This window comes from Rattus norvegicus, chromosome 4, assembly GCF_021556685.1.
Source record: "Rattus norvegicus strain SHRSP/BbbUtx chromosome 4, alternate assembly SHRSP_T2T, whole genome shotgun sequence".
Lineage (NCBI taxonomy): Eukaryota > Metazoa > Chordata > Mammalia > Rodentia > Muridae > Rattus > Rattus norvegicus.
In genome coordinates this window covers 20,161,349-20,175,341 of record NC_141537.1, presented here as the reverse complement: position 1 = coordinate 20,175,341, position 13,993 = coordinate 20,161,349, and the positions used below count along the sequence as shown (strand labels likewise).

General features: G+C 39.6%; 1 protein-coding gene across 6 annotated transcripts in view; it reads left to right on the top strand.

Annotated features, from left to right (window-relative positions):
- Cacna2d1 (calcium voltage-gated channel auxiliary subunit alpha2delta 1) overlaps positions 1-13,993 on the top strand; it is a 430,807-nt gene that overhangs the window by 83,279 nt on the left and 333,535 nt on the right. For all 6 annotated transcript variants that reach the window (XM_087656129.1, XM_087656128.1, XM_087656127.1 and 3 more), the window contains 1 exon segment: positions 1,486-1,602. In XM_087656129.1, coding sequence (XP_087512255.1) covers positions 1,486-1,602 — 117 coding nt within the window.

Here is a 13,993-nt window from a genome sequence, read left to right as displayed (position 1 = left end):
GTGTTTAGGACAGGACGCGATAATCCATCCTGTGAAAGCTTAAGCCATCTGCTGATGAGCAAGAGACCCGGGTGAAACCAATTATGAGGTTGTTAAACCACAAAACCCATCCTCAGAATATTCTGAATGGGCCTGTGCTCAAAAGACTTGAGTTCAAATAGATAATTTTAAGAGCACATGGCGATTTAATCCTTAAAAATATTAGTTAGCTTGTAAGGTCCTAAAATTTATAGTCATAGGAGTGTGTTCAATAGTTGAGTGTTTTCCTTATATGGGTAATTCCCTGAGATCAGTCTTTAGCATCTTCCATACCCCAAAGGGTATACGTAAATAAATGTATATGTATGTATGGGTATCTTCATCGAAAACTGACATCCGCTTTGACAGATGAATGGTTCAGAGTTTGCATATAGTTGAAGCAGACATCCATCACTTACCATCCATGCTCAGCTGGGACCAGGCCTTAGAACCTGGAAATAATCAAATAAAATAACACAAGCAAGTAGAACTGGTTCTGGTGTATGCCTGACTCCTTTTTCACAAGGCAATAAAAAGCTGCCAGGGCCTGGCTTTAAAGATGGTTAAGTCATGCATGCGAGCCCCATCTGCTCAGTGCATAGGGGATTTCCTTCTCAGATCACCCTCCAGCCACAAGCAGTGCCACTGTCCCCACCCCCTTACAGTTTCTCCTCTCCTGTTAGGAGTGGCTTGGCTTTGTGAACCAGGTGCAGCCTATGCCTCTGGAGGAAAGCCTTCTGCAGGCATCAATTTGAGCCCCAGAAATGAGGCTGGGTCTTAATTTTATGTGCTATGTTAACCTTGGTGATTTAAAAAAAACATTATCAAACACGGAAAAATACTTGTATTTAGCATAATTTAAAAAATACATCTTTACAGAGCTATCTGCAACCTTAACATCAACCTCAGTGTTTTCCACTTCTCTAGCTGTGTACTGTCTTAGAGGGTCCCCCGCTGTGAACCGCTGCAGGGGGATCATCCTCAGCCTCTCATTACTGCCCACCCCTCTCCATAGACTTAAGAAGTAAACTTAACGTTCATGGCCATAGTCGTGAGGAAAGGGCTTCTATAGGGAACCCATGGTCCATCTGGTATGACCTATCTTCTACCTTGTTCACACATGCCTTGTCTAACCTCTTCCCTTCAGTAGCCTCCTTTCCTAAAATGAGGGGGATGACTGTTAGTAGTATGTTTGAAGTTGAGCTGATGGAAAAGCCTCAGCCCCGACAGTATACATGTGGACACATGTTATGTTACAACTAGTAGCCTGACCTCTTGTTTTTGCAAGCTAGCTGTCTTATTTGTGCGTGTTTTTTCTGGTATCTACCCGAACTCCAAAAGAATCACGATGAGGGTAAAAAAAGCAGATCTAATTATTCGTTTTTGGTGTTAGGCGTGTGATAATGGGAATTCGTGATCTAAATAAACAACTTTTGCTTGTCTTAATCATCTTTCTCTTTAACACAGATTTATGAAAAATACCAAGATTTGTATACTGTGGAGCCAAATAATGCACGCCAACTGGTTGAAATTGCAGCTAGAGACATTGAGAAACTTCTGAGCAACAGATCTAAAGCCCTGGTGGTGAGTTTAGATGGAGACTTCTCTCAGTTATTTCTCCCCGGCTCTGTGTTATCTGTTTGTGACTGTGTTTGAAGTTTTCACTTGTTATACTTTTCCCCTGGGAGTTGAGTTCAGCTGATGAGTTCATGGACTCAATGGAATCCCACATAAACTGATGACTCTTCTCTACCCGTTGCTTTAATTTTATTATATTACTATTTTCTTTTTATAATTCATCAGAGGTATTGCTGATACATGAAATACCTATGTGAATTATTGTATACTGTAATCCATTGATCACATTTTAATCTATATTAAAACATAACCTCATTATTATTGCTAGCACATAAACTGTAGTACTCTACCATCCCATGATCTCACATTCCTACCCAAGTGCTCAGTGTGCAAGATAATTGATCACTTCTGACTTCTGACCTTTAACAATTTTTTTCTCATATATATATATATATATATATATATATATATGCTTTGATACATAATATTTAAAGTTTTGCTGATTTTGAGTTATAGTAATGTATCATCCTGTATGTAGCCTTCAGAGGTTTTCTTTTCTTCATCTATATGATTTATATATATTTATATGATTCGCTGACTTTCATTCAGTTTTAATTACATATAAATCAAGTCCCTCCTCATCCTGATACCTGAAGTTATACGTTGTATTGAATCCTAACCAGTACCTGTAATTGTCCGTGGAGATTGGTTCAAAGATTCCCAATAGGCACAGAGTCACGGTCCTTTGTGATAGTGTATTTCCATATAACACGCAAACGTCTTTCTGTATTCTCCAAGTAATCTCTAGATTAATTACAGTACCCAAGACAGTGCACATGACGCATGGGTGTTCTTCATATCCTATTGTTTAAGAAAATGACAGAAAAGACGTACCGCAATGTGTTTTGTACCAATCCAGTTATTAAAAGTTACTATCTCTCTGTGATTGAATTGGCGGATACAGAGTCTATTGATCTAATTATACTGTCATTTTTAAAACAACGATTAAGTTTTAGTTGTAAGCTGAAACGAGACTAATAACAATCACCAGTAATAAAATCATAGTAAAGAAATACAAGTTATCTCCAAAATATCTTGCTCAACCGTGTTCACCCATCTTGTGATGGTTCAGGTGATGCACGCCTGTGGTGGTGAATGGAGATGAGTATAGTAGACATTGTGCTACTGCAAAAGACTATGTCATGTGAGCCTTTCATGGCCATGTGGTAACTGAGGTGACCGTTGCACTAAGTGACCGCATCCTGGCTCAACAGGAAGATTCATGTTCTGGGCAATGCGAGGTGAGGTTTTACTGTGGTCTTCAGAACGGCCAGAAACTTAAAATGTATGGATTGCTCATTTCTAGAACTTTACTGTTAATATGTTCATACCTATGTATGAACATAGGTAATGGACACCATGGAAAAATAAAACAACAGATAATAAAGGAAGACAATATGCATAATTTGGTACTATTTGAAGAGCATCACACATGCAGTCCAGGATAGTAGACTTGCCAGACAAAAGGGAATTTGGAAAAGCTTTCAGGGGCTAAACCACCAACCAAAGAGTTCACATGGACAGACCCATGGCTCCAGCCGCATGTGTAGCAGAGGATGGCATTGTCAGACATCAATAGGAGGAGAGCCCCTTGCTCTTGTGAAGGCTTGATGGCCCAGTATAGGGTTATGCCAGGGTGGTGAGGTAGGACTCAGTGGGTGCTTGGAGGAGCACTCTCATAGAAGCAGGGGGAGGCGGGATAGGATAGGGGGTTTGTGGAGGAGAAACCAGGAAAGGGAATGACATTTGAAATGTAAATAAATAAAATATCCAATTTAAAAAACAAAAAAAGAAAAGCACTTCACAAAAGTATGGTAGCTGTTTCCCACCAAAATGTGGGGTCACCTTAGTTCTCTACTTGGTATATCTAAGGTCTTATTTGTTCATATTCTGGACAGATGCAACCAGGTCAGAGTTTTTAATTATCTGCAAAGAAATGGCTACAAAATGGGCTGTGTCTTCGCCAATTTCTGAAGAGGAGATATGTCCAGTCACCTTTCCTTTAGTATGCAGTGAAGTGTCTGTTCATGTCATTTGTATAGTTGTGTTCTTTAACTGCTTTAAAGGTGGTTCATTCTTGGTGCTATGTAGTCTAGTTAATTTGAGTTTCATTTCTGCATTTTTAATTGTCTTTGTTGTGTATTTTGATACATTCTCAATTTTAACGAAGTCAACTATTTGACTAGAATTTCTGAGTGCTCCATTTGAGAAATCCTCTGTTACTATTAAATCATATACACAATTTTTAAAAGATGATTAGTTCTAAAGGTTCCCAAGTTTTGTTTTTCATATTCAAGTATTTAATAGATTTGTAGAAACATCAGTATGTAATTTCAGGCTTCAACTTAAATTAACTTTTTTTTCCAGCTAATTTTCCCATGACCATTTATCATGTAGCTATTTTTTCTTCTATTAATCCCTGATCACTGTGCTAACTGGCAACCTAAGTCTTTTGCCATATAATTCTTTTAAGAAGTACTTTAAGGCTACTCAAACCTTAATTTTTTATCCAAACAATACATGTTCAGCATTTAATTAACCTGAGAAGTCTATACTGGGGATTTTGTTTTGATATTATTATCATTGATTAATACAACAATACTTTGGGAAGTGCTAGTATTGTTATGATGGTTGGTCTTTCTATTTGTAAGCACATCCCTACCCCCTCACCCCTCCGGCCACCACCAGTTTAGCAATCTTTTAGGTTATTATTGGCTTGTCAAACACCACCACTTGCTCCTGTTAGATTTCTACACTGTTTACTTGGCCCTCAAATTCTTTTTTTTTTTTTTTATTAACTTGAGTATTTCTTATTTACATTTTGAGTATTATTCCCTTTCCCGGTTTATGGGCCAACATCCTCCTAACCCCTCCCCCCTTCTTTATGGGTGTTCTCCTCCCCATCCTCCCCCCATTGCTGCCCTCCCCCCAACAATCACGTTCACTGGGGGTTCAGTCTTAGCAGGACCCAGGCCCTCAAATTCTTATATGTACTCTGACACATATAAATGTTTTGATTATTGTTCTTAAGGTATCCAGGGTATTGTAGCAGGAATATCTATTGTAGTATCTGGTTTATCAGATTGCTAGTTCAATATTTATTATCATTTTAAATATATAGCAGTGACTAGTTCGTGGTAAAATAAATTTGCTTAAAGCATTATTCTCTTCAGTTTCCTTAAGAGTGATATTTTAAAACATTTAGAAATGCAAATGTTGTTTGCATTCTCCACTTTAATAGCATTTATGGTTTTTTTCTACTAATGTGCTTAAGATTCTGATTAATATATGTGAGGTGCTGTTGTATAGAACCATGCACATCATATCTTAATGGAATTGAAATAGGGGGCTTTTAAAGACTTTTTTATACTTCTCATTTATCCCTGAATATAAAGACAACTAGTATCTTTATTTGCATCCTGTTGGGGGTATCGGTGGTGATCTCGCCTGCATGGTGGCAGAGTGTAGAAGTCATATGCTTAATTAGTGTAGGATTAGTTAGATCTTATGTCTGGGAGACAGGCTCCTGTTTGTTTGCACACTGAGTTCTTTGTTCAACTTATTGACTCCACAAAAATAGAAGAAATGATTTCATGGGGAAATATTCTGAAGCTAATTGAAGCCCAGGTGCTATGTTATGCCATGAATGGATGCAGAATGGCATTATTAATTTAATTCTGTTTTTGCTGTAGGCTACAGGAAGAGAGACATCTGGATTAAAGGAGCTTTAGTTTACCTGCTTGTTGTAGTCCTATAATTTTATTCAAAACACAGTTGAAAAGTCATGAACATGCAAATAAGAGGTAGATGATAGAACTTAATATCAGATTTTATCATGTGCTTATACTACGTAAAGCGATCTAATTACTTCTCACAATAGTACTATGGTGTAGATACCATTATTAATCTCCCTTTTCAATACAGAAACTGGGTCTTTCGGAGCTCTTGAAATTTGCCCAAGGAAATGTATCTAATAAGTAATGTATGCCGTGCTTTCAGATTTTAATATGCACACGGATCACATATGGTTCTGGTTAAAATGCAGATTTTTATTGAGTAGACCGAGCTGGGGATACATTGCTAATAAGCTTCCAGGTGGTGCCAAGATGTGCTTTGTGACGCCCACTGGGCACTCGGGGATGAAAGGGGGTAAGTATGTTTGGGTATTTCCAACTCTACGAGCTGCTTTATGGACCGAATGAATTTACTGTTCCGCTGAAGAAGTGTAGAATAGAAAAAAGGGAAAGGAAAACTAAACATGTGTTGAATTTTTCGTTGTGGTTTTTATTTGGAAGAGGGGATAGGAGTGCCCAAAGGCATGTCCCAATGCCATACCTCATTGTATTAGTGCCTCGTAGATATCCTCCCCTGATAAATACACCATTTTAATCTCTTACATGCATCTTATATTTTATGATTTATCTGTTTTATAGCTTTTTTGGAAACTCGATCAATATCGTTGTCCGATAACACTGCGGGATTAATTATCACACAGTCTGGGGTCTAAGGATGCTTAGGAGTAAAAGGGAAATAATCATTTAATATTGCTCTTAGCATGTATTTTAGTGTGACGAGACTGAAATGTGTGCAAGTGTTAACAAGCAATCTGTGGGAGGAAGCTTCCTAACAAAACAGTCCAGGGGTGTCTCCGGAGAGAGGGATGTAAGTGAAGTCAGCTGTCTTTGTTCACCAGCAGCCCAACAAGGGATCTGCTCAGGAAATGATTGTCTCTAGGCCTTTTGTGCAGAGAGAGTAGGATCAAAGTTAGAATAAACAATTTTTTTCTTTTGGCGCTTTTCTAATTATGGCATATACTTTCTCCCTCTCATTATCCCAGTAACTTTAATTAAAATGACTCCAATTCATTTCGAAGCTTTAAATAATGTAATTTGCGCTACTTCTTAATTTAACTTTGATATTCAACTTAAGAGTTGAAAATGAAGAGAGGAAAGAAAATGATAAATAATATAATTTACTATAAAATAGGTTTGCCTTTCTGTTTCTGGAAGGACTAGCTTATTTGTCTAACAGTTTTAGATTCCTTACATGTTACTGTGTCACTTGTCCTGTGAAGGTTTCACACTAGATAGGGCTTCGGCAACGGTCAGCTGAAATGATCCCGCCCGAGCCTAGCTTGGTGGAGCCACAGTTTATCTCTGTTGCTTAAAGAGAGCATGGGTGACAGCAGACTGCAGCACTGAACAGCACACCCCAGACTGGGCGATGAGTCACGGAAGCGCTATCAGTCGGATGCGGAACCCCCTGTACAGCTTCCTTGTTCTTTGTTGAAGTTCTACTGAAGACTCTTAACTGTCCAGCCATTGTTCACTGCTTATATAACCAGAAGAAAGGACCTACCTTGTCCATAGCTTATTTCTCCATCAGTGAAACGAGCCAGTTTAAGGCAGATTAGACTATATTAAACTGCTCTTGGGTGGGCAAGTTAACTGACCTCAAGTACTGAGGCCAGAGAAGTCACCAGGGGTCGGGGGCCGGGGACTGATGGGGAGAGAAAGAGTAAAAGGGTGCATGAGCTCTTAGGAAGAAGAGAAGGAGAAGAAGAGATAGAGGAAGAAGAGGAAGAGGAAGAGGAAGAAAGTCAAAGGAAAGTCAGATAGAGACAAAATGTCTGGATTACAAGGGAAGAGCCTCAAGGGTAACGGGGAATGGCAACCCAGCCTCTTGGCTGGAAGATTCAAGGTTGGGAACAGAGTATGCTAGGTAGGGACTGAGGGATGCTGGGAGAACCTGGAGACCAGTTGTGCTTTGATATGTAAAATATGTCCCTCAGCCTCGAGTCTGGGTCTGAAACCAAACACTGAGCAATCTTGATCCATTCTTATGAATCCTAACTTGGATTTCCAAGCCTTGCTCATCCCCCTTCCTGATAGATGTTGCAATCTGGAAGGAAGAGTGACACAAATCTCCACCCCTTCATTTGGCTTTCCATTTTCTCTTTTTTGCCTTCCACAATGTTCTATTCAATGGATACTATGGTTGTCTGATTATTTTCTTCCGTGTTTGGCTGGATGCTGACCTACAATGTCATAGTAGAAGTTATCTTATTACCAGCAGTTTGATGACTGCCAAAAAAGACGCGTTCCTCCAGGACCAGTCCTAACAGCCATATTAATCTAGAGGTATAAATAAAAGTGTTTAGTAGACATAGACCGGTACTTCACATTTCTTTAACAATAAAAATAACCTTCACATTGGACCAAATTTGGCTTTAAATCCAATCAGAAGGCAGTTGGCTGCCTATAATTATGATGCTATTGTTTTTCAAGAGGGTACCACTTACCTAACTGAGCAGGCTACATCAACACATATATAGCATATATAACAAATACAACACTATAACGTAAAATAGAACATATATCTATCATATTTTAGTATGTAATTGCCTACCCTTAGGGAGAGCTTAGTCTTTTTCACCTGGACTACTGTGTGGTTTTCCCCTTCTTTGACTCTTCTTATGGTGGACACGGATCATGCTTGAATGCCTTTCACATGCTCAAAACCAAGAAAGGTGACTTTTGATAGTATTTTGTTTAAGAACTGTCTCACACCAGTTGCCACACTTTATTTTGGGTGACTTGGACAGGCTCACTTGTCTGACTGTCTCTACTTGCTGAAAGGTTTAATTAACCAGATTTACATGCTACTCTGTCATCCAGAGCCTCCCTTACCTTGCAAAGACTTCATTTTGTCATTGGATTTATCAAAGGCAGTGAAGTCCTATACCTCTGCCAAGATACCCCATAGCTTACCTTCTTCATTAAATCAAATATGAGCCCAGTTTTAGTCATCCCAGCCTACTTGACATCAAACATCATTTCTCTCGCCAAATTTTCTCAGTAATATATGTCCCCTTGTCTTAGTTGTGGTTATTGCTGTGAAGAGACACCATGACCACAGCAACTCTTATAAAGGACAATATTTAACTGGGGCTGGCATACAGGTTCTGAGGTTCAGTCCATTTCATCATGGTGGGAAGCATGGCAGTGTCCAGACAGGCATGGTGCTGGAGGAACTGAGAGTTCTGCATCCTGTTCTGAGGGCACACAGGAGAAGACTGACTTCCAAGCAGCTAGGAGGAGGGTCTCCAAGCTCACCCCCACAGTGACACGCTTCCTCTAACAAGGCTAGACCTACTCCAACAAGGCCATACCTCTTAATACTGCTTCTCCCTTGGTCAAGCATATTCAAACCATCACACCCCTTATTGTCTTCCAGCCAATGAGATTCATGGGGACTTCAGCTGGCAATAACCTAGTGTTTCCAATGTTTATTCAATCTTGTCCATTGGGGCTGCTTTTTTTTTTTCCCGAATGGATTCAGTTTACAAAGCCTTTGTCTCAAAGAAGCTTAAGTAGAAACATCCCTGAAAAGTTCTGCTTCTGTGCCACCCAGACTAGCCATCCACCCCTGTTACACGGCTTCACACACCAATCTGTGAAGGCTCTTGCTTCTTGTTTAATGTTCTACAGAGCTGGTAAGATGGCTCAGTGGGTAGATAACTTGTCACACCAGTCTGCCCAACTGTGTCCGATCCACGTAACGTGCATAAAGGTGAAAGCATAGAATCAACTGTACAAAGTTTTCCTCGCACGCCATGACACGTGTGACCCTCCCTCAACAACAGTAATACTATCACTTAGGAGTCCTAAACTTAAAGAGTTTTACCCAATTAAGTCATCTAGATACAGAGTATTCTTTAAATATATGTTTCTGTTCTGGGCCATTATCAAAGCGATGTCTGCTTGCTGAATCACACTCCTCCTACAATTGTGGTCAGGCTTGAGGGGTGTTGACTGTTACTTCTAGAACCGTCTCTCTTTCTGCTCATCGGCCAATTCTCTGGAGATTCACGTTAATGGGTGCCATTAAGGAGACATTATGACAAATCTAAGATGTAATGATTTATTTTTTATTTTCTATTTTACTATGCTCTGTCAGCTCTATAAAAACGGCAACAAAATACCTCCTCCTGATTCCCTGTGCCTTGAACTTTTTCTGATAAATTAGAGGCTTCTAAGGACAGAATACATATATCCTTTTCTCCTTGTAATTCCTTACATGAGGGGATCCTTTCTGAGTGGACAGTTCAGAATAAATTGCTTGAATATGTTGTATTGGCCATGTAAGTATTATTCTCATGAGGCCACAAGACACTACATGCTTCTTTCCGAGACTGCAGTTCATTCTCTACTTGCCATTTGGGGGTTATCTCTGTACTTGATTGGCAGATCTCTGTCAGCAAGTAGGCAGTTTAATGTCCAATACTGTGTAGAGGAAAATGACCACCCTGGCATTCTCCCCACGAATATTGATGCATGGCTTATTACTTACAGCAGGGCCAACCAACTGCTATGCACTGGAGATGCACACCATACTGAACTCTCTGGGGAAAGTAGCCATATGTGGGTTGTCATTGTGGCTATTCCACTCAGTTCCACATTGTATCACCTTACACCAGGGCTATGCGGCTCCTCCTTCCAATCTTATCTTTGGTTCTTTGGATCTCTTTTTGGATACTAACTGTGGTAAGACTTTTCCTTTGGGGTACATGAACATATGTCTCTTCACCCAATAAAGGGCACTCCAAAACTACAATTATACCTAAATCTGACTTGCTGAAAGGATGAATTTATTGTGGCTACTTCCTAGAATATTGGTGAAGAGTTTTTTATGGGAACATGGATAGTGATCCCTGGGAAACCCAATATAGGATTAGTGATGACATATCAGATATGCATAGAGCATCCTGCACAGTTCGCAGGCAGTTTCACCGAGAAGTCTACTTTTCTTAGGGATTGATTACTATTTGTAACTAACAGAGACTTCCGAGTCCTATAACATTCTTATGAATCCAGGTGCTTTACTTATCAGTTTTATTCCCCTGTTAGAGAATGCAGAGGAAATAGCCACACGGAGCCAGTAGGTTTTGTGAAAACATAGATGTCCAAGTCTTCATCTTGGTGACTTAAGAAACATAAACAGATGATGCAAAAAAGAAAAAAAAATTCAATCCATACAAATGCAAAAAGAGTACCAGGAAGGACTATGAGGTACTTAGAGGTGCTGCCAAGAGACATGGAAAGTTGACTGAATTTAGCTGAAAGCAATCACAGGCTTAGTCTTGTGATTAGCATAATACAGAGACTCTGAGTGAATGAAGGGAGACAATAGTGTTGCATAATTGTCTAGGAGCACATGATTGACAAGGAGTTAGTCTAGATTTTGTGGAGACAGCGAAGGACAGCTGTGGGATATGGATGAAGGTTCTTAATTGCTTTGAGAATGGAGGACAGCATAGCATGCTCATATTCAGAATATAAGCTATCTATTAAGCTAGGATATAAGAAGAGACTACAAAAGTGAATTTTTGAATGATAGTTTGCAGTGAAGCAGGTTAGAGCAGGGTGATGGAATTTATCTTCGAGAAGATGTTGAGGTTTGTCAGCTATGGGATAGATTATCATCAAATCCAAATAAAGCCTGCAATGTGTGGAGGTAGAGAAGAAATTAAAAGTCATACTTCACGCACATGCAATTGCTTAATCAAGGAAAAGGCAATATAGATGCAGAATTTAACTTTGCAGATGTTGAAGACCGGGACAAGGCTTGAGAGAATGAAGTAAAAATGAAGATGGAAGGAGTCTGCCAGGCATAATTCAAATGAGTAAATGAATCAAATAAAACATACTGTATTACCATTGTGAAAGGACAGAGGATACAGAGTAAGTGACATCCTAAGATGCATGAGGATTTCAGAGCAAATGGATTTTCAGAGAAAATCCTGTTTATACACACACACACACGCACACACACACACACACACACACACACACACACACACACACACTCACACATGTATATGTGCACATGTATGTGTATTATACACCTTGGTCCAAAATCTTTCCTAAGAGCTTAAACCTATCCACACTCAAGGGACCAAGAGAAAAGTTTCTCTGGAAAAGAATGGGAAATATGGTTCTTCAACCTAGGGAAAAGTACATTTTCCTTCGCTCATGTTGTGGATGTCTTCAAGAGGATTACTTAGCTAATGTCTCCAGGTCAAGGATTAAAAAATTCCAAATATACTGGGCAATCCACTGTTCATTCTGCAATGCTGAGATTACTTTTCCTCATTTTTATTTGATACCTGCCTGTGGATGCTGAAAGTGGAGCCCCAAGTTTAGGATGTCTCCTTAGGGGCAGCAGTAGTAAACCTCCTGTTGAAACACCAACTTGGGGGACACACAGCTCACAGGCTGGTGATATTCTGCACCTTTATCTTGGGGCAATGGCGGCTCTTCTAAAGGAGGGTGAAAATACAGTGTCATAGGAACTGAGCCTACTGTAGCAACTCAAAGTCTTGGGTACCACCAAACAGTTCATGAAAGCACCCCAAAAGAGGTACAGTCTGTGTTAAGCATCTATTAATTCCAGTGCATCCACACAGAAGTAGTCACGAAAGAACCTACAATGGCCAGATTTCTCACAACGACATTGCTGAAACTTCTCTTCACGAGCTAGATAGTTGTCTCAGGATGGGCTGGGAAGACGCTCCGAGGGTGAAGATGAATGAGTGCTTGCTGTGCGCCCTCTCTACTGCTTCTCTCTTGAAAACAGCACTGAGGTGGCAGTTGGTCGCTAAATGAATACTTAGTTATTTGCTTGTCTATTATTTTAAGAGATGGGAGCTCACCATTCCAGATTGCTTCTGAACCCTTAGACTTGTGTTATCCTCCTGCATCGGTTTCCAAAGTAGCCAAGACTTGAGAACCACTTCTGCGTGAATCACTTCTGGATGAATTTTAAATCAGACTTGGCTTCTGATTTTAAACCAAGATAACATTTTAATTGAATTAATGAGACTTTTTAGGAGTGAAACTTTTTATATAATGGAGAGTGTAATTATGAAACCGCTGAGATGTCATCCTATTCAAATGTGGTTAGTAGACAGGCTAAGGAAAAGATAATTTAAGTAGGTTTATTTCTGTCATGTAAGAAGAGATTTTCAGAAGTTACTCTTCCTCTGGTGTTCTGTGTATCTGTCTCTCTAGGAGATCTTTGAGTATCTATCTATCTATCTCTCTATCTATCTCTCTATCTATCTCTCTATCTATCTCTCTATCTATCTCTCTATCTATCTATCTATCTATCTATCTATCTATCTATCTATCTATCTATCTATCACGTGTCTGTGTGTGTGTGTGTGTCTGTGTCCGTGTGTGTGTGTGTGTGTGTGTGTGTGTGTGTGTCTTCTATTCTCTTGGAACTGTGTCAATTAAAGTTTTCTACAGATTTAATATGAATTTCAGGGAAATAATTCTAGAGAAAATTCATTTTAAAGAAAGAAAGGGAGGTAATAATTAGTACTCACTGAGTAGCATTCTGGTCCACAGCTATCCCTAAGCTCCTCTGATAGTCCTGACACGTTTTTTCCTCTGTAGCCTCAGTTCACTTCTCTCCCCCTTCTAGATGAGTCAGGGGCATTTCAGAAAAAAAATTAATTTCCCATCGATATTGAGTTAGAAAACCATCCAAAATCAGCCCTGTATCCCCACTGAGATCTTCGTGTTTCCTTATGGTCCCCTTTGCTAGTTCAACTCTCGTAAGATCAATTCATTTATTTTTCACAGTGCATTGTGTAAAACTAAAGCAGATTACATGGTTTCATCAAATCCTTTATGAAACAAGAAGATGCGAATTGTTACATGTAGCTTACTTTACTGCTAGCCATATATGTGCTATCTCCACCGAAGTTCATTGGTCTTGTCAAATCAAAGTACTCCATTCAGGTGGCTTGTAACCATGACGACAAAGGAAGTCATACTAGTAATGCCTCCATCGGACCCCATGGGACCATAGTGTTTAGGTTTTGTGAAGTCAGCATTTTCATCTATTTTGTCCTCTGAATCCAGCAGCCACTCAGCACCTGGCTTGGTTATTTCCTCTACAAAATCAGACATAGACGTATTCCACAAACTTTTCCAGGTAAGAGTTTCTGAGAAGAAAAATTGCTTCTTTGTTTTTGAAGTCATATTTTTTCATAGCTGAGAAAGAGCTCTGTGTGGTGTATCCAGGTCCCTTTGCTTTCTCCTGAGGTTAGTAACGTAACTACTAGACCCCTCAAGTTCAGGGAGCTAACAGTATGTTTGAGCAGTCTGGCTTTATAGTCTAAATACAATTATTGTTGATTAGAACCTAAGACTGCCTTCTGAAGAAGACAGTCTTCAAAGACACAGGTCTTAAAGACTTTAAGACACAGGTCTTAAAGAGTTGGCTCTTGGCTGCTGGGCTTCAGTGCAGTGTTTAGATGCTCAAG